Source organism: Alternaria conjuncta (genome assembly GCF_024043145.1).
Source record: "Alternaria conjuncta strain BMP 0040 chromosome Unknown scaffold_8, whole genome shotgun sequence".
NCBI classification, from domain to species: Eukaryota; Fungi; Ascomycota; class Dothideomycetes; order Pleosporales; family Pleosporaceae; genus Alternaria; species Alternaria conjuncta.
Window position 1 is genome coordinate 1,355,800 of NW_026250097.1, and position 26,903 is coordinate 1,382,702.

General features: G+C 52.5%; 13 protein-coding genes across 13 annotated transcripts; 6 read left to right on the forward strand and 7 right to left on the reverse strand.

Moving 5' to 3' along the window:
* Window positions 1–103: 103 nt before the first annotated feature.
* On the forward strand, window positions 104–1,166 carry J4E85_006271 (uncharacterized protein; the record flags this gene model as incomplete). Its single annotated transcript, XM_051470511.1, has 2 exons — window positions 104–422; window positions 613–1,166. The coding sequence occupies 2 exons, from the start codon at window positions 104–106 to the stop codon at window positions 1,164–1,166; spliced, it is 873 nt and encodes a 290-aa protein (XP_051325999.1).
* Window positions 1,167–1,735: 569 nt separating this feature from the next.
* On the reverse strand, window positions 1,736–2,652 carry J4E85_006272 (uncharacterized protein; the record flags this gene model as incomplete). The annotated part of the gene is made up of 2 exons (XM_051470512.1): window positions 1,736–1,939; window positions 1,972–2,652. 2 exons carry the CDS (start codon window positions 2,650–2,652, stop codon window positions 1,736–1,738), a joined length of 885 nt encoding a protein of 294 aa, XP_051326000.1.
* A 562-nt stretch (window positions 2,653–3,214) lies between these two features.
* On the reverse strand, window positions 3,215–4,152 carry J4E85_006273 (uncharacterized protein; the record flags this gene model as incomplete). Its single annotated transcript, XM_051470513.1, has 4 exons — window positions 3,215–3,487; window positions 3,538–3,577; window positions 3,623–3,732; window positions 3,784–4,152. The coding sequence occupies 4 exons, from the start codon at window positions 4,150–4,152 to the stop codon at window positions 3,215–3,217; spliced, it is 792 nt and encodes a 263-aa protein (XP_051326001.1).
* Window positions 4,153–4,583: 431 nt separating this feature from the next.
* Window positions 4,584–5,445, forward strand: J4E85_006274 (uncharacterized protein; the record flags this gene model as incomplete). Its single annotated transcript, XM_051470514.1, has 2 exons — window positions 4,584–4,851; window positions 4,922–5,445. 2 exons carry the CDS (start codon window positions 4,584–4,586, stop codon window positions 5,443–5,445), a joined length of 792 nt encoding a protein of 263 aa, XP_051326002.1.
* A 202-nt stretch (window positions 5,446–5,647) lies between these two features.
* On the reverse strand, window positions 5,648–6,180 carry J4E85_006275 (uncharacterized protein; the record flags this gene model as incomplete). The annotated part of the gene is made up of 3 exons (XM_051470515.1): window positions 5,648–5,698; window positions 5,749–6,059; window positions 6,108–6,180. 3 exons carry the CDS (start codon window positions 6,178–6,180, stop codon window positions 5,648–5,650), a joined length of 435 nt encoding a protein of 144 aa, XP_051326003.1.
* Window positions 6,181–6,524: 344 nt separating this feature from the next.
* On the forward strand, window positions 6,525–8,270 carry J4E85_006276 (uncharacterized protein; the record flags this gene model as incomplete). The annotated part of the gene is made up of 1 exon (XM_051470516.1): window positions 6,525–8,270. The coding sequence occupies one exon, from the start codon at window positions 6,525–6,527 to the stop codon at window positions 8,268–8,270; it is 1,746 nt and encodes a 581-aa protein (XP_051326004.1).
* A 1,934-nt stretch (window positions 8,271–10,204) lies between these two features.
* Window positions 10,205–10,933, reverse strand: J4E85_006277 (uncharacterized protein; the record flags this gene model as incomplete). Its single annotated transcript, XM_051470517.1, has 1 exon — window positions 10,205–10,933. One exon carries the CDS (start codon window positions 10,931–10,933, stop codon window positions 10,205–10,207), a length of 729 nt encoding a protein of 242 aa, XP_051326005.1.
* Window positions 10,934–11,830: 897 nt separating this feature from the next.
* J4E85_006278 (uncharacterized protein) lies at window positions 11,831–13,366 on the reverse strand (the record flags this gene model as incomplete). Its single annotated transcript, XM_051470518.1, has 3 exons — window positions 11,831–11,911; window positions 11,960–12,997; window positions 13,046–13,366. The coding sequence occupies 3 exons, from the start codon at window positions 13,364–13,366 to the stop codon at window positions 11,831–11,833; spliced, it is 1,440 nt and encodes a 479-aa protein (XP_051326006.1).
* Window positions 13,367–13,916: 550 nt separating this feature from the next.
* Window positions 13,917–14,405, forward strand: J4E85_006279 (uncharacterized protein; the record flags this gene model as incomplete). The annotated part of the gene is made up of 1 exon (XM_051470519.1): window positions 13,917–14,405. One exon carries the CDS (start codon window positions 13,917–13,919, stop codon window positions 14,403–14,405), a length of 489 nt encoding a protein of 162 aa, XP_051326007.1.
* Window positions 14,406–14,892: 487 nt separating this feature from the next.
* On the reverse strand, window positions 14,893–16,009 carry J4E85_006280 (uncharacterized protein; the record flags this gene model as incomplete). The annotated part of the gene is made up of 4 exons (XM_051470520.1): window positions 14,893–15,027; window positions 15,098–15,603; window positions 15,679–15,877; window positions 15,965–16,009. The coding sequence occupies 4 exons, from the start codon at window positions 16,007–16,009 to the stop codon at window positions 14,893–14,895; spliced, it is 885 nt and encodes a 294-aa protein (XP_051326008.1).
* Window positions 16,010–16,588: 579 nt separating this feature from the next.
* J4E85_006281 (uncharacterized protein) lies at window positions 16,589–18,127 on the reverse strand (the record flags this gene model as incomplete). Its single annotated transcript, XM_051470521.1, has 6 exons — window positions 16,589–17,080; window positions 17,129–17,673; window positions 17,726–17,747; window positions 17,864–17,944; window positions 17,989–18,016; window positions 18,078–18,127. The coding sequence occupies 6 exons, from the start codon at window positions 18,125–18,127 to the stop codon at window positions 16,589–16,591; spliced, it is 1,218 nt and encodes a 405-aa protein (XP_051326009.1).
* A 456-nt stretch (window positions 18,128–18,583) lies between these two features.
* J4E85_006282 (uncharacterized protein) lies at window positions 18,584–20,100 on the forward strand (the record flags this gene model as incomplete). Its single annotated transcript, XM_051470522.1, has 2 exons — window positions 18,584–18,697; window positions 18,757–20,100. The coding sequence occupies 2 exons, from the start codon at window positions 18,584–18,586 to the stop codon at window positions 20,098–20,100; spliced, it is 1,458 nt and encodes a 485-aa protein (XP_051326010.1).
* Window positions 20,101–20,537: 437 nt separating this feature from the next.
* On the forward strand, window positions 20,538–23,901 carry J4E85_006283 (uncharacterized protein; the record flags this gene model as incomplete). The annotated part of the gene is made up of 6 exons (XM_051470523.1): window positions 20,538–20,823; window positions 20,956–21,770; window positions 21,817–22,176; window positions 22,223–22,376; window positions 22,422–23,770; window positions 23,830–23,901. The coding sequence occupies 6 exons, from the start codon at window positions 20,538–20,540 to the stop codon at window positions 23,899–23,901; spliced, it is 3,036 nt and encodes a 1,011-aa protein (XP_051326011.1).
* Between the last annotated feature and the right edge of the window lie 3,002 nt (window positions 23,902–26,903).

The window sequence follows — 26,903 nt, forward strand, 5'->3', positions numbered from 1 at the left end:
GTGATTGGATCGCGAAGCTACCTAGGTACGCGCACGACCCCTGGCCCTTAGAACCATACATCACTTCCACCAGCTCGTCATCATTCCCACAACACTTGCGACAATGGAGGCCATTGCTGAGAAGCACGCGGGCTTCATCTCCCGCCTGACGAATCTCCTCGATCTCTTCGTCGCGATGCGTTACATATCCCCATCTGATGTAATTCGCCCACCTCACTCTTCCGAAACCGTCGCAACTTCAATCTTCGAGAAAATTGGCCTGGATTCTGAGGTTATCGACCTGATCAGATCAATTCCTGCAATGCGCAGCGACATCGTTGAAGGGTACCAATGGTTCGGTGTCGAACTGACCCCCCGCTCAAAAGCCGTAACGTACTTTGACAACCCCGGTAACCCAGATTTCGTCGAGGATTTGCGGTGGGGTGAAAGGTACCACGACGAGAATACCAAACTGCTGCCACCTCACATGTTGAGGTTGGCAAGTGGTGATACCTATAGCGGGCATTACGGTACTGACTTGATCTATGACACTCAGGACAGTATGTCAATTGCTTTCGAGCAGATAGGTTTAGCGTTCACAGACTACAGAAACAATAATTGAATGGTCTTCAGTTGGACCTGACCGCAATGAATGGGAGAAAGCACCTAGACGACCAGCTGAGACCGTGCTTGATGAAATCATCGCAAGGTTCCTAAGCCTGGAATGGGTTCCGTACTATGACCCCTCAGAGGATGACGATCCCTCCGATCCACCCGCGCGCAAGATCTTGGAAGATCCTATCATCATGCAGAACCTCTTTCCTGGAGGCATTCGTCTTCCTACTGAGACAACCGCTGCAATTCAGTATATGAGACAGCACCATGGCTCAGATGGTGCTGATGGATGGCGACGGAGGATCAATCGTTTCCGAGCGTGGCAAAAGATCTATCAAGATTGCGGATGGGGCTCAGCAGTTTTTGACATCGAAGCGTTTGAACTGAAAAGATCAAAGCTAATTGAGGCTCTAGAGGAGCTCGATAATTTGGAGTCGGAGGCACGCAATCGCCCGTGGCTTGTTTCTGTCGGTGCACAGCAGGTAGTTGGAGAAGATGCTCCCACTTTGGAGCAGATTACCGCACGGCTTGATCATTTCCTTGTTCAAGCTGCTGGAGAGCTCGCTGTTTAAAGTCGCTGCAGCCATCGCCGAGGCTATGCCGGACTGCGTCACTTGGGAATCAAGAAACGCTCATATAATCAAGTGTTCATTTCCCTGTGATATCTCTATATGCTTCAGAGGGCCGTCACACCGCCACTTCATGCAAGAAACTTCCGAACAGGTCTGCAGACTACACTCAGATAAAACAAGTGAACTAGAAAGACTTTTTGGTAATGCAGGCTCCATAGGGTTCAGTTTCTCCCTATGTTGACATGTCGTCATGACTATGTACATATCGTGTCATTCGTGAAAACGTCTCACACATCCCATCGTAACACCATGGCACATGTTATCCAGAACTTCCATTTCTTACAGCACCATGTTGTTGTTCAAGAGGAGTAGCTACGCCTCCTTAGATAAGCCAGGTAGCAGCCAGTACGCCGAAGAACAAGGCAATGAACGAGGCCCTATTATCTCCAGCCTGACCCTTCTTAGTCTCAGTGGCCGCAGCAGTTGTGGTGTCTGACGCATGGGTAGTGCCCGATGCATGGTCAGAGGCATGGCGGGTGACCGTGGAGGTAACAGTCATCGTGGACTCTTCATCCCTTGCATTCAGCGTGGGGAAGATGCCGGGGGTGTAGCTGATAGCGGTACCGTTCGCGAAAGGTGGAGCATGATGACCACCTGACGGTAAACGCGCCATCGAAGACGTCGAAGCAGCCGAAGATGTGGAATCCAACGCAGACGAGGAAGCCGCCGAAGACGCGGAAGCTGACCGAGACGTGGAAGCCACCGAAGACGAGCTACTAACAGTATGGCTAGGAAACAATCCAACCGATCTGCTCTTGCTAGATGATGGCGGACCGACGGACGACACTATCGATGGTACCTCAGTGCGAGACGCCGACGACGATCCGCCCGAGACATGAGAGGATTTGACATCGGTAGGGAGGACCGCGGTGAAAGACCAAGTGATGGACGGGGGAGGAAGCGACGAAGACGTAGAGCTGGGAGTGACCTTGATGACTGATCTAGTGATGGTAACTTGGACGGTTGACTGGATGATCACGGTGGTAGTGGGCTCCTCTGCGGGAGGACCTCCAACGTCCGAAGTGGCTGAGACGGGTTTGTGGGGTAGAGGCTGTGCTGAAGGAGCAGTTCCGACGTCCGAGGTAGGAGCGGGAGCGGGAGCAACGCTAGAGGTCAGGCTCTGATCACCCGTCACAGTGGTTGTCCTGGTGGTAGTGACGGTGACAGTAGACGGACCTTCGGTCTTCTCGGGACACAGATAGGTGAGGGTAGTCTCATAGCCACGTAGCAGTACTGCATCTGTGCAGAGCTTTGGGAGCTCGGCGCAGTGGTCGTCACGTGCAGCTACAGCATGAGCGAGGACGTGGTTGATAGCGGGATTCCATTGGGCAGACTCTGCGGCAGCGCCTGCTATATTTCCGTTAGCAAGACTGATATAGTGGGTAAGTGCGCTGGTTGGAGACTGTTTACCAGCAACTGCGACCATGGTGAGTGCGCGTACAGTGTTCATCTTGGATGGTGAACGTTTGTATCGGAAGGAGCGACTGGGGTTGAAGTGGGTAGAGGGAAGTAGCGAGTGTGAGTAGCGAAAAGAGTGTGGAATGGATCAAATACTTCAACGAGCGTGGTGAGGTGAGTGGAAGCTGATGATTGCAAAAGAGGTAAATGTTTTGTTGTTATGAGAGCGATTGCGGTCAACGGCACTAGCTCCATTGGCCCTTGAGCAGCCAATAGCGTCGAGGGCAATTACTGGGACGAGTGAATGGAAGATTGATGTGCGTTTGCACTCGCGCTTGCTCTACTCTCCACTGCTGCTGGTGGGATCGCGCAAGTGACGTCATTTTCGTGAAATGATGTCGCTTTGTAGAGGCGTTTATAGCTAGAGGCTGTTTGGGGTGGTGAATGAACGGATATGGTGAGGGAACAGAACGTTTTGGTCTAGGATCAGAAAGCTAAGTCCGAAGCCCGGCAACCGCCCACCATCAGCACTCGCAGAATACAGATCGTTCTGTGGCAACGAAGCTTCTCCGTTCTGTAAAGAGGTCTCCTCAGTCCCCATACAGCTCCATCAAGTGGTTCAGCATCTTCCGCTGTAATTCGAGAAGCTGCTCTTTTGATATCTTACCGCCCGCCGGTGTCGGCTGCGAGTCGGTGACTTCTGTCGGGTCGTAGCTAGAGCCAACTACCAGCTGTGGCTTTACACCAAAGAATGGAACACCCAAGACTTTGAGTGATGATGTTTGTGAGTCGACCATAGCTTTAGAAGCTCGATATACCTTTGCATCATATTGGTCTAGTTCCTCCTTCTCACGTTCTGGTGTCTATGCCGTGTCAGTGATCATCCATCAGCAGGGGGTGTAACTGAACGTACACGAAGCGCGGGTGTATTTTCCAAGAGACCTGGTAAAGATCTGCGAACGTTAGTCACATGTCGTGACAAACGGCTTGTCACGTACAGCGCAGCTCGATGAGTCCGTTCGTTTTCCCGCTTGAACTTATGTTCGTCGATCAGATTCTTGCGTCCAGCCTCCCAAGACTTGACATTTGACTCTTGATCTTTCATCAACTGAGCAATTTGTAAGCATTGCGGATGAGGTCACATGATGGTCTGGCTTACTTTGCGAACTGCAGGAGCAAAGTCTGGGTTCTGGGAAGCTATCTTGCTCACACAGCGGAGACCTTGTTTCCATTCGGTGATGGTAGAAGGATCGATGAACGGAGAAGAAACTCTGTCTTGTGGTTTGGGAGGTGGCTGTCGATGTTGAGGAGGCGCGCGGCCAGCCAAACGAGGGTCAGCTGATTGTTGATACGGAGCACTTTGCTGATTTAGGTATGCCTGTTGGGGCTCCGGGTACCCCTGGTGACTTTGATAGGGCTCGTATGGCTGTTGTTGATCTTGAGCTGGCTGAGCTTCCGGTTTGGGCAGGTTCGCAAGTGTAGCCAAAATTTGTGCCAGATCCAGGTTCTGATTGACGTTTTCCGCCATGTCTGCGATAACAGCGCGACTGCACTATTTGATGGTGTTACGGAGACTCTCCAATGCTAAGATGTCGGAAGAGTGGTGTGAATTGAAGGCGGGCACGTTGGATCATGGCGTGTGTTTGCGCTCAGATCAAGGACATTGCAAGGAAGGAAGCAATCTTTGGCCTGCACTGCTCATACTGAATTGTGCTGCCTTCTCGAATCAACGTATCAGCGAGCTCCCGATCCGCACACGAAGAAGATACGATAAGTAGTTCAGCGTTATGGTTGACGATGTACGTTAGCGGGCAGATGGGCGGAAATCTCCGCATCGAACCCTAGTCCATCTCGACTTTTGGAAATCATCGAATCATTCGTTCTCCCGCTCCGCCATCTTTACGACATCTTCCTCCCACAACACTTATCCTCCGAGTGCTCTTCCCACTTCCGCCCACCATGTCGAAATCACCGAAAGAGTCAACGCGGTTTACAGCCACCGGAGTATGGGCGCACACAAGACCTGGCGGGCGGGCAACGACGCTGCAATTCGCGGATCCCGCACCGAAAAACGAAACGCCACAGCAGAAGGTCAAGCGGTTACGAGAGGCAGCGAACAGGGCAAAGATGGCGCAGGTGACGAGGTGGGATTACATGTACTTGTACGGCAGAATGGCGGCGGATGCGGCGCATAGATTCACCGTCTACGGCTTGATATTTGCAACGGGTATGTGGGCACCAAGTAGTCAATGGCTGCACTGGTCATTCGGTAGGAACGATGCTAATGGTCTGAACAGGTTGCGTCGGTGTCCTCGCAGTCTTCTCAATAGGCGACATGATTGTCTACAACCGACGGAAACGAGCAATTTACTTCGCCGAAGAGGAACGAGTCCAAGCCAGGATCCTCGAAGCCGCCCGCAATGCTGTCGCAGCAGGAACAGCCTCACCCGCACAAGCCGCTCTTGTCACAGGTATCGCCGAGGAGCAAGAAGCAATGGAGAGGAAGAAGGCAGAGCGAAAGGCGCCCTCCAAGCTGCTGTGGTGGCTGCACGGCGACTGGAAGGAGGACCAAGCAATCGCAGAGCAGAGAAAGCTGGCGGTGGAGGAGATTAAGCGGCAGGAATCCCAAGGCAACTCAAACCTAGGTATCGCTGCCGCGGTACAAGAGGCCAGGGCGAACGACACAACATCCACCTTCACATCATCGACACCAGTAGTCGGAGGGCCGCTAGACAACACAGCAGAGAAGGCAGTGCACAAGGTGGAGGAGACCGGCAAGGGCTGGTTTGGATTCATGAAGGGTGGATCGAAGAAAGAGTAGAGGAAGGACAGCGGAGAGTGAAGCCAGACGCTTCAGTGTACTATATACGACCTCAGCCTGTACATTGCTGTCACATTAGATGTATGCATGATGGAGTTCTTCAGCAGTTGAGAAGGAGTCAAGAATCATCTCGGGTATCTTCGCTTCGTGTCCATATTGTACATTCAATGCATCTTCAAACGATTTCCAGTTTTGCAACTCGCTAGTTCCCTTGACCAGCCACTGGTATATAGCTTCGACGTTCCCGTGCACGCTGTTTCCAGTCAGTTCCCGATCAAGTCGGCCTCGTTCACGTGTACGTACCTCTCTCCATCCCTCGACATAAGGCCGCAACGCCGCCCACCCCAATAGCCCCACTGTCGCTCCAATGAAGACAAACACAACTGCCTGGTCTTTGGCAGAATCTCTCTGGAAGCATGTTGTAAGCACGTTCTCCTCTTTCTCTCCTGCGCAGACGCCATAACCTAGGCAGAATTGGCGGGTGCAATCGTTACATGTCTTCTTGGAGGCGCGGGGTTTCAATTCGAGGGCGGCGGGCTTCTTCGTGCTGGGCGCGTCGAGGGCTATGATGGTACTATTGCCTTTGCAGGTGCATTTGCAGAATGACGTACGCGCTATGAGTTGTTAACAAGTGCCTGGGTACGAAGAAAAGGGTGACGTACAGGCTGCAAGGGACAGGGAGAGGGAGGATAGAAAGGTCAGGAGAAGGAAGAGCAGGTATGGCGGTTTCCGCATCGTGGTGGTGACAAGGATAGATATTGTGTTGAGTCTGTACAAGCGAAGGACCAATTGCAGTGCCAACGAGATGTCAATCTGATGTGGTTCTAGACGTCTATCGCGCGATAGACATGATAATGGTCAGAGTGGAGCTCCAAACCTCCGCCCGCATGCACGCTAAGACCAGACAGCTGGGTCCCTTGTCGCGCTAAGCATTTTCCTTTCCCCTCCGGCCCCGACACTTCTACACGACGCTTACAGGCGTCGCTCAAGCTCGTAGCCCGTATTCTTTGCTCTAGACGCCCTGGAGTCTTTGCGCACAGTCATCTCCGCCTGTCGCACGCGCGCGAACCTGCGACCCAATGCCAGCAGCACAAGCGCCTAACTCTTCCGAAGCGCAACCCGAAAGCAAGGTCGTCCGCCTGCACATTACGCCTTTCCGCCCCGACCTGCTCAAGGTCTACGTCGCGCCGTCTGTCCTTCCCTCCGCGCAGAATATCTCTTACCATACCGTTGCGACCTTCCCCGAGAAAGGTTTCGGCTACGTAGAGCTACCCGAACCCGAAGCTCAAAAGATCAAGAAGAAGCTCAACGGCACAATCTTGAGAGGCGCAAAAGTGCGGATAGAGATGGCGAAACCTGAGAAGCGCAAGGCGCTGGCAGAGGCTGACGCGGCGAAGGAGGTGGCGGATACCGAACGCCCCTCGAAGCGCGCGAAGAAGGAGAAGAAAGATAAGAAGGAGAAGAAAGATAAGAAGAAGAGGGAGCAGGGCGTGCTGGAAGGTGTAGAGCTGCCAGACGACAGAAGGGTCAAGCGCGGTTGGACTGAGCCGTCGAAGAAGGACAGGAAGGATAAGAAGGATAAGAAAGACAAAAAGGACAAGCGCGACAAGGACGAGAAGAAGGAGCGGAAGCCTTCAAAGTATACCAAGGATGCCGAGCTGCTCTTTAAGGCGAAGCTGACACCCGTGGCTGCGACCGAAGTTGCGCACAAGGACGAGAAGAAGGTGAAGAAGGAGAAAAAGGAAAAGAACAAGTCCAAGATAAATGAAGTCGTTGTTCATGAGTTTGAGAAGAACATCAAGACTCCTAGCTTCCTGAAGCAGCCACAGGTCGCCCTATCAACGAAGCCTGCAGTCGACTATGTCAATGGTCAGGGCTGGGTAGATGAGGACGGTGTCGTTGTTGAGCCTGAGACTGGCAAGGCCAAGGCTAGGCGAGCTCTGGAGCTGGTAGACGCGCCCTCGGAGGCTCAAAGGGCTTGGATTGACGGGACAGCAAAGTCTACGACCACGAAGGACCAGAAGAAGAAGAAAGCTACTCCTCCGCCATCATCGTCTGAATCTGAGGACGAATCATCAGTAGTTTCATCTTCTTCTGAAGATGAGGACTCTTCTGCCTCCGAGTCTGAGTCCGAATCAGAATCAGAAGCCGAATCGTCTGCATCTCCTCCCGCTCGACCTGTCGAAAGCAGGAAAACGCCCGAAGTCCAGCCAACTACATCGTCCGAGAAAGAGGTCCACCCCCTCGAAGCGCTGTTCAAACGCGCAAAGCCCGCAGATGGCACAACCTCAACTCCCACCAAGAAGCTCACGCCAATCGACACATCCTTCAGCTTCTTCGACAACAACGAAGATACAATGGAAGTCGACGGCGAGCGCGGCCAGCCCATCGACGAAGCCCCCACTACACCCTTCACTCAACGAGACATTGAATGGCGCGGCCTCCGCAGCGCAGCACCAACCCCCGACACCGCCGGCCTCGGCCGCCGCTTCTCCTTCGACTGGCGCAAGAACAGCCAAGAAGCCGATGACGACGAGGACATGGGCGACGTTGACTCCCTCGCCGAGCAACGCCTATCTCAGAATACGCGCGCAAATGCTAAAGCCAAGCTAGCTGAGGTCGCGGAAGAAGACGAAGAGGACGAGGAAGAGAACGCAGCGGCTGCTGGTGGTGGTAAAGAAGAGAAGCCAGAGAGCGAGTTCAAGAAGTGGTTCTGGGAGAATCGGGGTGATTTGAATCGCGCGTGGAAGAAGAGGAGACGGGATGCGTTGAAGGCGAAGCGGCATAGTGAGAATAGGAAGATGACTGGTAGTAGGAGGGTTTGAGAAGAGGTTTAGGGGACTGTCATGGCATTTGTTCTTACGTTTGCGCGCTTCAAGATGTTCATGAATTGGGCTAGCTACGAGAAGGAAAGACAGGAAGGGGCGTTATCCTTTCCATTCGTAAAACCGAGACGTGAAAATCGTCTCTGAATCAAGACCTCGACGTTATCGTACACCATCCCCCTCAAAGATCCAGTTTCCGTGTATACGCCTCAACACCAACTCTTCCCTCCCACTCCACCAAACAAAGACCTAAACATCAACCCCCTTAAACATAACACACCTCCCACCCTCCCTCTCCCCACCCACCCAACTACTCTTCCTCCCCTCCCCACCACACGCCTCCTCCGCCCTCGTCAGCAACGTCCCCTCACCCAGCACATCTCTCGCCTCAGATTCATGACCCTGGCTCGACGTCGTGGACGAGTCACTCGGTATGCTGCAGAAGGGGGCGCCTATCATGCCTTTCTCTGTTGCGGTGATGATGTCGGTTGGTATATGCGGGAGGGGTGGCCGTTGTGGTGCTGAAGATATGGTTGACGGGTTGGAGGATGTGGGTGGAGGTGGGGAGGCGGATGCACGACGGTGGGACGAAGGATTATGTGCCGTTGTTGTTGTTGTCGTAGGCGTTGTTTCTACTGGTTTCGATTGGAAAGCTAAGTTTGTTGTTAGCATGTGGATACACAATTCTCCAAGTCTAGTTATTACATCGGCTGGGATATGTTATCCATGTACATACCATCGCTTCCGGAATCGACGTGTTGGCTACTCCTCCGCCTCTTCTCGAAGCTGCCAGTCAATTTATCGCGTAGATTGAACAGCCAGTTCATATTGTACGATGGCTCAGAGAGTAGGTGTTCTGTTCCTGATTTCTTAACAAACATTCTTCAGAAATCTCGATTATGGATCGTAAAGCACAGCGATACCTAGGTATGATATGATGTGATGTGAAGTGAGCAAGGACATTAAAGTACGTACCGTCCGTTGTAATATAGGTATGTATATACCTTCCGCGCAGGATATTCTCCAAACTCAATAAATCAACCACGAAACGCGACGAAAGTTGATGGATGCTCCACACTCTCAGTATATATCCCGACCCCGAAATACCCCGACCGATGCAGTCCCGCCCCCATTAAAGGTTGAAAGCTGTTCTGTTCCACCTTCAAACAAGATATGACGTACATACGGCACGGCGGGGCGTTAACTTGCTCTTGCTCGATCGCTTTGCTTATCTGCTTACCTTTCACGCCCCCCATGCCCTCGCCCGTGCCGTGGCGCCTCGTCCCTTCCACCACATCACATCACGTCACGACACACCAAAAACGAGGCATTAAACACAACCATCCAACCTCTCGCAACATCACGCCACGCCACAAATGTGTCCTGCACTTACGTATATCACGCCTTCCCCCTCTTCACATGTGCATGCACACATCCCGCGTCGCTGATCTGCCGTCAGAAGGGGACAACGAGATCGACGCTGGGATGCTGTTCCGTTAGGTGCATATCGTGAGGATCAGCGGCGTTAGTGGTCTAGCCCTGGGGAGATCTACGGATATCCCGTCATGCCGTCTTTGGGGGAAACAAGCAAAGTTTGTGATAAGGATGGTAATGGGCGGCGTAAAGGAGATTCGGGGTTGTTATCTTTGCGATCGCATCAAAAGTAGTCTTGTGTTCAGCTCGACTGATTAATTGATTGATCGACTGATTGATGAGAATGGTAGAATTAGAATAAAATGTCCGCCCGTATGGATGCCGATTAGCATAGCATACCATGCCTGATCGCTCAAACTCCATGTCGACAAGTAAAGATATGGCCGGACCTCTCCTGTCCCATCTCGTCGCACATGCAACGTGAGCCTGGCCCACGCTATTAACAATCTTTCTCACAGATACCCTAAGAACACATCTCCTTCACCCTATTCACAGCTTTATTAGGGGACCCCTGCTGTCTCATTAGCAGCTGCTTGCACAGTATCAGAAGCATTGCCAACCCCGCTGCTCTGCGACTGCGGTGCACCCCTCCGACCCCTCTGACCGTCAGCGGCGTCATTGCCGCCCCTGATCATGCGCTCCAGATCACGGATGCGCTGTTTCAAGGCCTCGTTTTCCTTTTTGACCTCCTCCAGCTCCGCCTTGTGTTGTGCCACCTCTTCGTAGCGTGGGGTGCTGACGACGCTCGAGCTGCGATGGTCGCGCTGGGCAGGATCGCCCGTCGCAGGCTGGGAGGAGATGGAGTAACGGTGTGGAACGTGACCTGGAGGTAGGCCGCTGCGGGAGACGCTCGAGGAGCTGCGGTGGCGGCGCGAGGATGTGGGATGCATAGGTCCGGTAGGAGCTTCGGCGTGTGCGACGGAGGAGTCGGCAGCGCTTGACATGGACGTGTTGGAGGCTACAGACGCAGAGTGTGCGCGTAGAGCCGAGAGTTCTCGCGTCAGACGGTTGACGACGGCTTCCTGCTCCTTCTCGAGCTCAAGGTGCAGCTCTGCTTGTGTCATGGGGCGTGGGTGCCTCATGGGAACGCCTGCTGAGTCGACGCTCGCCTGGACGTAGCCGCTCGCGCTGGGGCTGAGAGGCGGAAAGCCATGTACATGATGTGATGCTGACTGGGGCGGTGGTAGGGTGCCGCCAGGCGATGCGAGAGGCAGCGGCGGGGGGCCCATCTGTGATGCTCGCCTAGAGCCCGGTGTGGATGCCTGACGTGACGATGTCTGACGTGACAACGAGCCTGAAGCTGGCTGCGTGCTCGAGGTGTTGCCTGTGTTGGTTGGCACCTTGTTCAGATCCGGGGCCATCGTGCTTGTATGGGTGCGAGTATCGCGCTGGGTGTGGTGGACGTGGAGGCGTTGATGACCCGTAGGAGACGCGCTGTCTTGCAATGTTTATCGAAGAAGCAGCTCGTGGCTAATTGTGGAGGGGAGACTGGTCTCAATTACTGGGCGTTGTTGTGGTGGTTCCGAGTACGGTGGATGGGAGGAAAGTGCATCAGCGGAGCGCACGAGCGACCGAGAGGGGCAGGGACATTCACTCCATCGCCATGGATCATGCCGGACGTGCTTGCTCCGAACGATGCGCTTTAACCGGAATTGCTTGTCAATGATCGTTTGGATGGTGTTGGTCGGACAGAAGCGAAGATTACGGCAGAGCAGCCATGTCCACTCAATGCGCTAGCATCTACCAGTCTGCTACGAAGGCTGAACCCTTGTTTCCCCACACGATGTGACGATGTCAAGCTGAAGTTACAAACATTCACACATCCACGTCGCGTCCACTTATTGATACGTGTTTGAAGTCTGCAAGTTTGTTTGGTATTCTTCAGCTCATTGCTCGTTCGCTCATCCTGTCCATCCTCCGGCCCGCTCGTCGCGCACGGCGGGCGGTGTCCAGTTGTGCAAGATCGCGACCTGGACCCTATCTTCGCCTTCCCCATGCCTAAGCGTATCTTTAGATTTTGCAAACACGCTTTTGGATACCCATGAAATCCTCCAACTCCAAGCGCAATGCTCTATTGTGTGGGCCCCGAATGTGAATAGTCGCTCTCAGAAAACACTCGTGATCCTCTAGTACGTCCTGGCCAAGTTGCGGAGGTACCAGTCTACAAGCCTCCTGCCGACCTTTGCCTCTGAAACGTGAATGAGGTCCTGGTAATCGTTAGCAGTCGTTTTTCTTTCGGGATGAGCTGTACTTACACCCTCCATGGCGTAGTCGAGGTCGCTGGCCTGGATGATATCGCCATCCAACAGACCACCCTCTGCCCACCTTATTTGCCTGCTCCTCTGCTTGTTGACGAGCAACCAGCACCTCAGCTTCTCTGGCTCAACCTCCAAGAATCCAGCGAGCTTCTTGAGGTCCATGGTTGTGTAGAGCTTGAGGTAGCTCTTGACGGTGGGCGACATCATGTTGTTCTTGACCTCGTCCATGAAGATGCGGAGGTGGTGCTCAACAGGGTCAATGTTGACCTCTGGGTTGTCGAAGTCGGGAGGTGTGGGGCTGATGAACTTGGGGCAGGCAGTGCGGAAGAGCTCCTCAAAGAGGGGAAGGGACTCAGGGCCGCCGCGCTGCAGCCTGTTGAACTGCTCGCCGTACTTCTCCCTCAGAGCAGTGTGGATGGTATCGTCGAGCCTAGTGGGCTGGAACGCTACGCAGATGGCGACAAGTGCGTACATTTGGTCGTTCTTCTTGGTAATCGAATCGTACTGCGCGTTCTTCTGGAAGTTCTTTGTCCGCGAGACGTAGACGAGGATGTGGCTGAACATGCGGATGGCATCCGAGTATCGTCGCATCATCATGTAGGAGAATCCGACGTAGTAGTATGTGGTGAAGTGGGCGGCCATGACACGGGCGAACATGGCCTTCTTGTTGAGCTCAATGTCGTCGAGCGTCTTGAGCGCGAGGCTGAAGTCTCCGAGCAGGCAGTGCACGCGGAGCAGACCGATGATGGAGAAGTATCCCAGCATCTTGTATAGCGGCCTGTTGCCGTACTCTCCGGCGTACAGACTCGCGTCCTCGCCCCGCTTCATCGCCGCCAGCTGCTCGCTGATCTGTGACCGCTGGATGAGCGAGTACAGGACGTTGAGGACGCTGTAGCAGCCCCATGTGTTTGGGTTCTCGCGCAGGAGCGCAATCTCCTCCTCGTTCTCGTTCTTCTGGGCGACTCGTTGGCGGTAGCTGCAGAAGCTGTTGAACTGGTAGATGAACTCGTCGATGACATCCCACGCCCAGTAGTACTATGCGCAATTAGCCCTGCTATATTCCCCTTTTTCCATTTTCCTTACGTTTGGCACTTCCAGGTCAACGGGGCCCTCGGAGTTCAGGATGTAGTGGAAGAGGTTGCAGTAGCTGTCGTAACTCGCAAACTTGGTCTCTAGCGTGGCCTGGAATTCGAGGGGCGTGGCCGCGGCCTGCAGTTGCGCGTGGATGTCCTGGTTGCTGTTCATCGAGGGCATGCGGTCGAGGTCCTCCATGCCGTCGTATTGGACCTGCTCGCGGTAGTCGTTCGCCATGGCCTCCTCCTCGACGTCCGAGTCGTCGTCCGGCGCACGCCTGGCAGCGTCGCCATTCTGGTACTGCGGCGGGACACGCTCGCGCAGACTCATGTTGGGTGTTCGTTCGGGCGACGGCACGGGTGCTTGTACGGGGGGTGAATGTCGTGTCGTGGTGCTGCTCCCCGCTTTGTCACGAAATTTGGCGTTCTGTGCGTTTGCTAGCGGCAGTCTGCTATCGATAGCGCGCCCAAGCAGAGGGCAGGCGCGACCGGGATCAGCGCTGTGAGGGGCAGTGCGCAGAGGTCCACTCCACTCAATCCTCACGGCCATCCTGCTGTTTTGACACGTCCTGATTCGACTCACCGGCCATATCCTCAGCGCTGGGTGTCGTGACGGCGTTGAGAAAGTATGGCGAGCCCATGTCGTCTGCCGGTGCCGGGTCCGTAGTTTCGCCCTAGGGCACGAGTAGCTGTGTGCATCAATAACGGAGGCTTTAGGCGCGCTCGGTGCCAGTATGATGTCTTCGCATCGAGTGTGGCTGATAAACTACAAAAGCCTGCCGTTCCTCTGTCTCTAGACCCTCTGGAAGCCACGCCGCTGTCAGAACCCTACTACTGTCTTTACCACCCACGCTACCCATATTGTCGTCCCACCCTCCAACATGACGTACACAATCGTCCTCTTCATCACGCGCAACCACGACCTTACCTCGGAAGAGTTCAGAGATCACTATGAACACACGCACATTCCCCTCGCCCATTCGCTGCTCGCCTCGTGCTGGCCGATCGATTTCAAACGTCGCTACCTCGCGCGGATATCGCGGAAGGGGTTCGGAGGACCGGCAAATCCCGACCGACCGCCGCTGATGCTAAGGGGCGAGATGAACGAGCTGGACTGTGACTGCATTGCAGAAATGACGTTTGACAGCGAAGCCCGCTTCCAAGAATTCTACCGAAGAATCTACGCCCCGGAGAATGCAGCCAAGCTAGCAAGAGACGAGGAAAAGTTTTTGGAAACAGGGAAAACGAGGGTCATTGTCGTTGGCGAGACTTGGAGTACGGACGAACACGGCGTCTCGACGAGAGAAATAGGCTACATCCGCAAAGACGAGAGGTCCGACAGCGAAGCCAGTGGTAGTGGCCAGAGCTGAGATGAGAGACGGATGCCGACATGCGACCCGGAGATACCAGTCGACGCCCAGCATGCGATTGAGTCGAGGCATCTGCGTTAGGCTCAGGAAGATGGTGCCATGGTGGTGAATCGAGCTTCTGGCCATAATGATCGGCGTTCAATAGTTTGGGAGAGGGGCTGGCGCTGCGCGCTACTAGGCACCCGTTCGCGCTGCGCGTAGGAGTTCACCGGTTGCTTCCGCGAACTTTTGTCAGATACCATGTCTTTGCGAATTTGCGACTTTTGGGCGCATTTGGAGGAGCTCGATTTTGCTCGAGAGTAGATTGAATTAACCAAATGGAATACATTTCGTTCGTTGAACTTTACACTCTCGATCGAAACCTGCAGCAAAGAATGTCCAGATCGAGACTAGTGCTTTCCCGAGCATATATCCTATACCTATCGATCATGACCTCGGGATGTTGAACATAATACAAAGATATCATGTTGATGCGCCACATCCTCACTCAAGGCTTCCCCTCTCCCGAATGCCTATAAACATAATGCCAATCTCCCCTCGCAATATCAGCCCTGACCTGATAATTACTCTCCGCATCCTCCAGGACCTGCATATCCAGATCAACAACACACATGCCCTCTCCCTAAACGTTCGTCATTAGTAAGAATCCTCATATAGTTATTGCATGAACAAGTCAAAGGAACAAGACTTACCGCACCACCCAACTTTCCCAAAGCCCCCACAAAAGGCACAGCAACCTGACTCAACCCCGCATACCCCATCCCCGGCGGACCCCCCGCATTCGCAAAAACAACCGCACACGTATTCTCAAACGCACGTGCCGTCAGCATACTATCCAGAAACAATGCTTCAGCCGCCGGGTTCCTCGCAAGGCCCGCTTCGTTGCAATCGTTGAGCGTCCAGAACGTCGGTATGATAATAATCTGAGCGCCTTTGGCAATCAGCTCGCGGAACGCTTCTGGGAAGGCGAGGTCCCAGCATATGAGCAGTCCGACTTTTCCGATGGGGGTGTCGAAGACTTCATGGGGGTCGTGGCGGGAGCCGGTGAGGTGGTTGCGTTCGGGGCCCCAGAGGTTCTTTTTGATGTATTTGCCCACGATAGAACCGGAGGGCGAGATGTAGTAGCATACGTTGAGGAGTTTTTCTTCCGCTGCGGAGTTCTCTTTGTGGGATTCTACGATCGTGCCGGGGACGATGGCTGCAGAGTGAAGGGGTGAGTTTAGTTTTAGGTTTGGGGGATGTGTGGAGGGATGAGGGTTGGAATGATGCTTACAGATGTTACATTCTTTGGCTAGGGAGCAGTATTTCTCTAGGTAGCCGGAGCATTGTTCGATGCAGTTTAGGAACTCGGGATCGTTTGGCTTCCAGCTTGTCAAGTGGTATTCGGGTAGGACGGCGAGCTCGGCGCCCTGAGCTGCTGCTGAGCGGATGAATGAAACGGCTTTGTTGAAATTGTGTTCTGGCTGTAGGGGCTATCTAATGTTAGAAACTGATGCTGATGGTTGTAGATGTGGTCGACCATGATGGGTAATCAATATGATGTGGGGTAAATGAGATACCTCTGGGTAGAGTTGGATAACAGCAACTTTGATCGTCGGCGCCATCTTGATTCAACAAAGTTTGTTGATATAGATCAACAAAGTCAGGACGATATCTGTGGTGAAGTTGTGATTTACGAAGTGAGGCTAATCAAAGGCGTATGACATAGCTGACGCATGCGCATCGATGCAGGACTAGTGCTCGCTAAAAGTGACAAGCTTTCTGCCCGGGGGTGAGCATGTTCATCATCCCAGCAAAACGCTGATCACGGACGTCTCCTTCAAGCGTGACGGGATCAATGTGTTGTGAGTAAAATAATCATATGCCAGAGTAGCCGAGGGGTATCTATATAGGAAAAGAAGCATACTCCAACCAACACCTGTCGAGGGCTGTACGACACGACCTCCTTCCCTAAAACATATCCATATTATAGTTCTGATCGCCACGACTTCACTCATGGCGTCCCTCTCTTCGCATGAATAATGTAGCCGGATAGGTGGAATATTCCTTAGCTTGCTTTGAAACGTGCCGCAACGCGAAGAAACTTGATAGAACAGGAAGGCCGGATCAAGTTACTGTAACCCCTCGCCGACCCCAGGGAATGGACCGAGCTCTGACAGGCGATGAACCTCCATCGGCAATGTTCATGCTACTACACTGTCAGCCCAATGGTAACCATCGACTTGCACACCGTTGGTCCTGTACAACTCCTCTTCAGACTCTGACCCATCGTCGGAGCCGGTATCCAGAAGAGCATACTGGTTGACCACAGGTGCAGGCTTCATAGGCATGCGAGTGACGGGAGTGTGGGCCTTTTTGGGCTGAGGTAGCGGTCCAGCGCATTCGTCTGGATAGTACTCGATGCGCATGCCCTTGTATACAGTACGCGACATCATGCAGGTCCTGGCGAACAGAGCGTTGTGGATAGAGTTGGTCGAGATGTACGCATCGCCATTTTTGAAGTAGACGTCTACCACGATGAGGTTGTGGATGTGGTCGAGATGGTCACGGATCTGATCTGTAGTGACCTTGCCTGCAACGCCTCGGACAACAAGGTTTCGCGTAGCGCCGCCAGCGATCTTGTTGGACACGTGCGGTGGTACGTGGAATTGTCGGTCGCTCCAACGGAATTCAAGCTGGCATGGTCAGCTTCTCTCATGCCTTGGGGTAGGTGCATATCTCACCCTCTTCATGTGCAGATATATGTCATTACGCTTAGCATAAGCAAGAAAGTCGGCAGCTCCTTCGATGAAGGATACCGTTGCAGATCGGTCGTTGCGGAGGAATATGTCCAGCAGTCTGCCGCCACGAACGATGCCGGCCAGGTCCTTATGTGTCGTACGCTCAGAAAGGTTCGTGATTAGCACAGTGCGCTGATCGTGAAGCGGTATACGCTGGGCTGGTCCACGGTTTAGATCGTCATATTCGTCGGGTGGGCTGTCTGGATCGCCGGTGAAAGACTCGGATTCTCCATAGCTGACGACCCGATGGAACGATGCTGAAGGTCTAGGGTGGAATCCGTGGCTGGCAGAGGTATAGTCGGACTCTTTTGGGTAGCGAGCTGACGTAGGCGCTGCTACAGGAGTAGCCTGCGATCTTGCATGCGTGTGTTGCGATTCATAATCGTAACTCGAAGGTTCTTCGTTCGAAGCCCCATTCTCGCCCTGTAGCAGTGTATCCAAGGTTTCATTCGTCAGGCCGCCACGGAACAGAGCGCTCTTGAGAAGGTCTAGACACAGTCAGAAACAAATAGTATTGCGCTGGAGCAGGACTGTACGTACGGTACTCTCGCACTGCTTGGGTCTGTAGGAAAATGTATTGTTAGCATTTTTGCAACTAAAACAGAAACCAGAGCCAGCTGGCTGGGTGGTGGAGAAGGTTTGAACGTTTGGAGTGATGTTGGATGCAATACAACGTACCATGTACTCATGTTCTGCCTTGCTGATGGTGACATTGTCAGAGAGATCAGTGCCGTAGCTGACAGGCTGGTTGGAAGTATGCTGTTGATAAGAGTCAGCTCTACCGAAGCCAGACGCATAGCTACTGCCTGGGGGGTACCGACAAATTCGGCCCTAAAACTCTAATCAGCAAACAGCCCGGCGCATAACACAGTGCAAGATAGTGAGCACTCACTTGCGTAGAAGAGCGTCGAAATAGGATTTGCCTATGGTTACGGTGGCCATGGCATAGGTGAAGAAGAGCGCGGTGCTCGGGGCCGAAGTTGGCTTCGCAACGTGCTTTCGGGGTGTTGATCAGTGAATTGGGCAGGCTATGGTAGTTATCAGTGACGGGCAGCAGGTCCAAGCTCGCCCTAGCGCTCCACAACTCCACAGGGCTGGGAAGGCGCCATGGATGGCCTTCCGCGACGCGACCCCGGATTGCTTATGCAGCCCTGTGCATCTATGTATACAGCGTTATCAACGTCCATGTTTCTTTTTTTGCGCCGTTTACACAACTCCCTGATGGTGTGACGAAAATACGTCGACCAACATTCCACGTTGCAAACAAGCGCTGTACGACACCCATCGGTTGCGTGCGACATGGTGATAGGCACGAATGGGCGCGGCGTAGCGGCATCGATCCCCCGCTAGCGTCCATGGCGTATCAAATTTCTAGACAGGCGCGCCTCTCCGCCGCTCATGGAACCGAACACGCCTCAACACCAGCTGGCCAAGCAGATCGCTGCCGGCAACAGCAGTCCGGGTCTCAGCTCGCCCTGGTCGCAAATCACCGACAATCCCTTCTTCACCGCCGTATGATTCACCCTGGGGCCACTGCGTGCTTGCTGGACGTGTGCTCACTGATGCCATAGGGCTTCGGTCTCGCAGCGCTTGGGGTTGCGGCGCGGACGGGCCAGAAGGGACTCCAACATGGCGCCGCGTTTGTGCGCCGCCGCATGCTCGTCGATCTCGAAATAACTCGCCATGACGACGCCTATCCCTGGGTCCTCCAATGGATGACCAACTACCACCGCGCACAGCAAGCCGGCGCCAGGCCACTCGTGCGCAACGGCGTCCTCTCCAAGGTCCTCAATCGCATCGACCCGCGCATGCACCACCTCCAGGTGCAGACGTACACGCCGCAAGATGGGCCCTCGCACGCCGCCCACTTTTCCTTCGTACCGGGGCCGGGCAAGCACTTCTTGCGCTACAAGAATGCCTTCATCCTCGTCGACAGGCAGCGAGAGCGCAACAGCCTGAACGTCAAGGATGGCGTACCCTTCGAGACGATCAACCTCACGACCCTCTACTCGCACCGCGACGTCTTCGAAGACATCTTCGCCGAGGCGCACCAGATATACCAGCAGTCGCAGGAGGGCAAGACTGTCATATACAACTCCATGGGCACCATGTGGCAGCCCTTTGGCGACGCCAAGCGGAAGCGACCTCTCGATTCGGTGGTCCTTGAGCGCGGTGTCAAGGAGCGCATTGTAGAGGATATGGAGGCTTTCATCGCATCACGCAAGTGGTACCTAGATCGCGGCATACCATACAGGCGAGGCTACTTGTTGTATGGGCCGCCGGGCACAGGGAAGAGTTCCTTCATCCAGGCTGTTGCAGGTCATCTTGACTTCAACATTGCCATCTTGAATGTCAGCGAGCGTGGTCTCACAGACGATAGGTTGAACCATCTGCTGACCAAGGTCCCGCGACGGACTGTAGTGCTGCTGGAAGATGTTGACGTCGCATTCATGAACCGTAAGACGCCTGGTGCAGACGGATTTGCTAGCGCCTCGGTCACCTTCTCCGGGCTGCTCAACGCTCTCGACGGTGTTGCCAGTGCTGAGGAGCGGATTATCTTCCTGACTACAAACCACGTCGAAAGACTAGACGAAGCGCTCATCCGACCTGGGCGCGTGGACATGACGGTAAGACTCGGTGAAGCAACAGAGTTCCAAATCGAGCAGCTTTGGGACCGATTCTATGCAGAGTTCGATGCAGGCGGGCAAGCGAAGCAGAGATTTATGGCTAGAGTGAGGGAGTTGGGCCTCATCGACTCGGTGAGTACTGCAGCGCTACAGGGGTTGTTCCTCTACAACAAGGACGACACCGAGGGCGCTATTGCGATGGTTGAGGGCCTCACCGCTGGTCGCAAAGCCGAAAACCACGTGGGGATACCCGGTCACGTTGACGTGAACGAGGTGACGTCACGCTGAGCGTTGGGAACCCGTAGAAATATGTAAAACTCCGAATGCAAACGCTGCGGCTCTGTTCGCTCGGACGTGCAGATGTCAATCAGTCTTGGTCTGTAAGGGTGCCGGGATTTTGAAGCATGCAGGCGGCTCGCGCGCGCGGGAGCGTGCGAGGCTTTTTTCCTGGGAACTCCACATCGTCGCCCGGATCTAACCGCTTACCGTGAAGACACTGCACTCGCCATTGGATGACTCAAGCAGTATTCCATCATTGACCTAATTCTGGACCGCTTCCCGCGCTTCCATCTAATCAGATCATCGAAAAGCGTGAGGCCCAACACATGGCTGCCGGTGGTTTTATCTGATCATCTGATTCCGACGTCGCGCGAGGCCGCTTTGGCGCGACAAACGGAGCACTTGTACACGCGCCCCTGGCCACACCCGGGCACCCACCCATACATATGGCTAACGAGGACGGGTGCGGGTCATCTTCGTCGCTTGCTCTCTCGCCTGCCCATCCTTCTGGAAACACGCGACACGACCGTCCTCCCGTCTCGCCAGGCAGCTACGAGTTGCAGCCTCTGCCTGACAAAGCAAAGAAAGCAAGGAACATAGCCACGTCCGAAACCCCTTCTGATGACGATCTTGATTCGCCAGCTGGCCGCCCCGAGTCTCCTACACGATCCGTCAAGACAGCAATGTCAAGAGTACCTCTCTTGGTGAGATCGAGCCCGGCGCAGGGAACAGGTACGCAAACTATTCTTCCGTGTCAAGCGCCATGGTCGTCATTCGCCCCTCGGCCTTGGACGGGTGCACAGGAGCAACGATGCACACGGCGCACAGAACCTCCTTCGCTACACGTGCTGACCCCAACCCCAGGTTCATATGGCGGCCTACCTATTCTTTCCTCCAGTCCAGAGGAGTCTGATGAAAATAATGTGATTAAAAACTCAAGAAAGAAAAAAGGGAAGAGCAGACTTTCGCATAGTGAACCCTCACTACTTTCGGATCACCACCAAAATGATTCGACACGGAGTGAGCCAATCCTTTCAGGCGCTACCAAGTCACGTCGCAGGACGGGTGACGCCAGTCGTAGCAGCACGACGCTCGGTGTAGCCTCTAGTGGCCAGGACTTTGAAGCTAGGTTCAACGCAAGCGGTCTTGATCCTTCTACCGCTGGCGCGCCACTGTTTGACAACTCAACCTCATCGAGCAGTACGCTAGACGATAATGAATCCTCCGAGGACGACGATTTACACGATATGAAGGGTAGCCCGTCCGATAATTCGCCCTACGCTCAAGTGAGGGCATCCGTCGCTGCTACCGACGACCTCTCCCTATCCATTGATACCCCGCGCATGTGGTTCCTGTCGATTCTGTTTTCCATTGCCGGTTCTTCAACCAACTTGTTCTTTTCCCTACGATACCCTAGCGTCAGCCTTACTCCTATTATTGCACTACTACTCGTCCACCCCCTCGGTCTGATCTGGGACCAACTCTTCAAACGACACGACGATCCTGAAGAAACCTTCGTCGATGGTTGCTCTCAAACAACATCGCATCCCCCACAGGCAAAAGCCACTTGGAAACGCCGGTTACGGCTCTGGCTAGGCCAAGGCCGTTGGAATGAGAAGGAACACTGTTGCGTATATGTCAGCAGCAATGTATCCTTCGGCTTTGCCTTCGCGACAGATGTAAGTATCATCTATGCAGCAAAGTATGATATGCTGACAATCCAAGGTCATCGTTGAGCAAGTAAAGTTCTACAAGCAAGACCTTGGCATCATGTACCAAGTATTGCTTATCCTCTCCACACAAATACTTGGCTACTCCCTTGCCGGTATCACCAGACGTTACTTGGTCCGTCCCAGCGGCATGATCTGGCCGAGCACACTGGTATCAACCGCCATGTTCACCGCGTTACATAAAGATGAGAATAAGCCTGCCGATGGCTGGACTATCGCTCCACGCAAGTTCTTCTCGCGCATATTCATGGGATCCGTTGCATTCTACTTCCTGCCTGGTCTCCTATTCCCAGCATTGAGTTACTTCAATGTTATCACTTGGTTCGCGCCAAAGAGCGTGGTTGTTGCCAACCTGGTACGTTTGTTGCTTGTCTGAATGGACGGAGAGCTAACGTGAGCAGTTCGGAATCTCATCTGGTCTTGGATTGTTTCCAGTGACTTTCGATTGGGCGCAAATCGCATACATCGGTTCCCCGCTGATTACGCCATTTTGGGCTGCTATGAACATTCTTGGAGGCCTCGTAGGCGTGATGTGGATTGCAGCGCCAATCATGTGTAAGTAATTCAGGAGGTTTGACTACTTGTGCTGACAGCTCGTAGACTACAAGAACGTCCTCTACTCTTCCTACATGCCCATTCTATCATCCGCCGTATGGGATAATCGCGGCAAGCCGTACGATGTCAGCAAGATCTTGACCGAGAACTTCCTCTTTGACGAAGAAGCGTACAAGCAATACAGCCGCGTCTACCTCCCTATTACTTACGTATTGAGCTACGCCTTACAGTTCGCCGGTCTTACAGCTCTGCTTTCGCACACTGGCCTTTGGTACGGGAAGGATATCTGGAGGCAATGGCGTCGCTCTTGGGCCGAGATCCGGAAAGAATCAGCAGCTGACTACCAGCCACTGGTGAATGGCGCCGACAACAACAGCCAACCAACTTCCCCTGCAATGTTGAGACACAGGCCCAGTACGACTTCAGATCCAGACGTGGAAGACCTGTTATCTGCAGAAGATGTGCACAACCGACTCATGCGCAAATACGAGGATGTGCCGATAACCTGGTACCTTTTGACTGGCATCAGCATGGCCGCAGTTGGCATGTTCGTCGTCGAGTACTACCCTGTCCATCTACCCTGGTACGGTCTCTTACTAGCACTTGGCATCGGCGCAGTCCTCTTCGTTCCCATCGGCATCGTCATGGCCATCACGAACCAGCAAAGTAGCATCTATCTCATCTGCCAACTGATATGCGGCGTTGTATTCCCCGGTCGACCCGTCGCAAACATGGTCTTCACAACCTTTGGCTACATCTCAGCAACCCAAGGCCTAAAGTTTGCTTCCGATCTCAAGCTCGGCCATTACATGAAGATCCCACCTAGAATCCTCTTCAAGCTCCAACTCTCCGTCACCATCATCTCCAGTCTAACACAGATCGGCGTCCTCAATTGGATGCTGAACAACATCCCCGGTATCTGCACACCCTCGGCCATCAACGGCTTCAACTGCCCCATCGCCCGCGTTCACTTCAACGGAAGTATCCTCTGGGGTGTCGTCGGACCAGGAAAATTCTTCGGTCCTGGCGCTCTCTACCAACACCTGATCTGGGCCTTCCCCATCGGCGCCATCGCACCTGTCATACTCTGGTACCTCGCCCGCGGCAGCCGCAAGTCCATACTCAGTAAAGTCAACCTCGCCGTCGTATTCGGTAGCTTGAGCTGGATTCCACCGGCCACAGGACTCAACTTCTCAGTCTGGGCGATTGTGTGCTACATCTTCAATTATGAGATTCGCAACCGAAGAAATGCCTGGTGGAAGAAGTACAACATGATGCTTAGCGCGGCCTTGGACTCTGGCCTTGCGTTTGGTGTTGTCGTCATCTTCTTTGGCATTGTGTACCCCGGCTGGATGAGCAACTTCAAGTGGTGGGGTACAGAGGTTTACAAGCAGGTAAGTTATCTACATACAAGCTGGCCTTCATTGGATTCAAAAGCTAACACTATCGATAGGGTTGCGACTGGCAAGCCTGCCCATACAAAGAAGTACCCAAAGGCGAAACCTTTGGACCTGGGAGTTGGTGATTCCTTGATTACACGCATTGAGCTTGCTTACTCGCATTTGCTATGCATTAGACGACCGGCGTTCATGAGTGGAGTTTGGTATAGACATGCTGTTGGATACACCACCTTGATCGTTTGAGCGGATTGGATACGCTCGCGACTTGCATGTTATTTTTAGGTACTGTCGTTGGATACAATGAATCTCATTGCTATCCACTCTTTGACGGTTTTGGTAAAATTGAACGCTAAGTAGGACACTCCCGTCGACGAACTCACTCACTCGCCCGCCACGCCACCGCTCCCATCTATCTCTCCATCACAGCAAAAAGGACCGTAAAACTACTAGATACACCACGGATATCTAGCAAAAAAGAATGAGCCCACCGCGACTTGAACGCGGATCTCCCGCAATGCTGAGCTGGCTTTGTGCCTATCTTATGTACTCAAAGCGTTCACTTTCACTTGACGGGATCCTGAACTCTGCGTTGGCCAGCCAGCTCGTTGAGATGCGGGTGTCTTGCCATTGGACCATGGGCTCTTGGTGATTTGATGGAAGAGGGGTGAGTTGGAGGACATGAACAGTACAGAGTCATGGGTCTGATACATAGGAAAAAGGGATGTTAGAAGATGATGACTGCTAATTGTATGCGTAGGCGTTTGGAGCGGTCGATATTCGCAGGGACAATCTCACTCCAGCGCATCTATCTCTACACTTACCCATCTATACCACCCAACAACAAGTAAAGACACCACCACCACCACTCCAACCATATCGTTCTCCAACCTCCAGCAAAAAGAAAGAAAAGGAATGAGCCCACCGCGACTTGAACGCGGATCCCCCACAATCTCGGCAAGGCTGTGTGCTATCGGTCATCTTTGGCGGAGGCGGAATTTGGATTCGAAAACTGTCATCGGCGTTCACTTGGCGAAGCTCATAGGATCAGGCTGTGTACTGGTAGCACAGCCCGACGGATTTGAAATTCAATTGGCGGAAGCTCAGACGGTCTCTCAGCCTTGTTCGTTCGCACGCTGAGACGATGCGATGGCAGCCCTGCGCGGTTGAGATGTGGGTATCTTACCGTTGGACTATGGGCTCTGAGAGTGGGTTTGATGGAGGAGTGGGGGGTTGGAGGGGTGGTATCGAATGGCCAAAAATCTGGACTTTTGATTTATACGGTATATAGAGGCAGCCGGCCTAACAGTGCCTAATCCACTTTGCGGGGGAACTCCCACTCCGCCCTTCCAGGTTCATCAGCTCACACGCCACGACGTATATCTAGCGAGGATAGCAAACGACAGCCACACTACCAGCGCCCCACCACCGGCATTCTAGACAACGCATCAGCACACGAACGCCCCTGATATGCCGTTGGTACATACCAGATTGGATCTTTCTCCCCTTCGAGTCAGCCCAGTACTCACACCAACCGCTGGTCCTGTAGTTCCTTGTGTTCATCGTGGTACAGGCTTCGTGCACAGAGACTATATAATCGGTTAGAATATCTTTCATGCTTCTTTTTCTGGGACAAAATGACTTACTACCGTCGATGTTGTAGGCTTTGTTGTTCGCAACCCAGACCCCTCTTGCGTCTTTAGTCCACGCAGAACAGTAGCCTGCAAGGGCGAAAGGGAGCGCGAGAGCAGTGAAGCGCATGTTGAGTGGGCGCGTTGGTAGTGTGCTAGAGGATATGAGAGATGGATGTGAAGATGGAGATGGAGATGGATACTTCTTCTTTCGTGGCCGTTCTGCGTCTTCTTATACTTGGGGACTGAAGGTTGCCCAGGTGCATCGTCCGTCGCTTGTGGAGCTGCCAAGATGGGGCGTATCGTTTATGTACGCCTTCTTGGCCTACGCGGTGCCGGTGAACGTGTGGAGTACCTAGGTAGTTCTGTGTGAGGCTACGCATAGTAAGTAAGCTTGCCTGAACCCAATTCGAGTTAGTGTCGTAGGCAAATGTAGTTTAGGGGCCTGTTTAGTGATCGCGGTAGAATGCGTAGTAGGATAGTTATATAATAAGGCTTTTAGCTATAATTAGTAAGTATTATATTACTTATATAATATTATATAAGCTTTTCTAAACGTAAATTTAAAAATTTTATAATATTATACTACTACTTAAAAAGTAATATTATACTACTACTTAAAAAGTAATATTATACTACTACTTAAAAAGTTATATTATACTACTATATAAAAGATAGTATTATATAACTAGTATTATATTAAGTTTTTTATATTATACTACTAGATATCTTTTCTTAAGTATTATACTACTAGCTAGCTAGCGCTCTTTTTAGTTATTATACTACTAGCTAGTAAGTAGCGCTCTTCTTAAGTATTATACTACTAGCTAGCTAGCACTTTTCTTAGATATTATACTACTAGCTAGCTAGCTAGCTAGTACTTTTCTTAAGTATTATACTACTAGCTAGCTAGCAGCGCTTTTTTTAGGTATTATACTACTAGCTAGCTAGTAGCGCTTTTCTTAAGTATTATACTACTAGCTAGCTAGTAGCTCTTTTTAGATATTATACTATTAGCGCTTTTCTATATTATACTACTAGCTAGCTAGCGCTCTTCTTAGGTATTATACTACTAGCTAGCTAGTACTCTTCTTAGGTATTATACTACTAGCTAGCTAGCACTCTTTTTAAGTATTATACTACTAGCACTCTTCTATATTATACTACTAGCTAGCTAGTACTTTTCTTAGATATTATACTACTAGCGCTCTTCTATATTATACTACTATAGACTTATAAGTAAAAAAAAAAACTATAATAGATAAGATTTAAACTTAAATATAAAAAAATAGTAACTTTATATATAAAGAATTACCTACTTAGTAGTTAAGTAAATATTTTAGTTAAGAGCTAGAGGTTACTAGACTAGTAAAGAACTAATATACTAAATAGTAGTACTATATTAAACTATTATAATAGAGAATAATTAGATTTAAAGCTTTATATAGTACGTAAGTATAAGAAAGCTAGTAGTAATATAAAGTTATAATAAGTAGAGA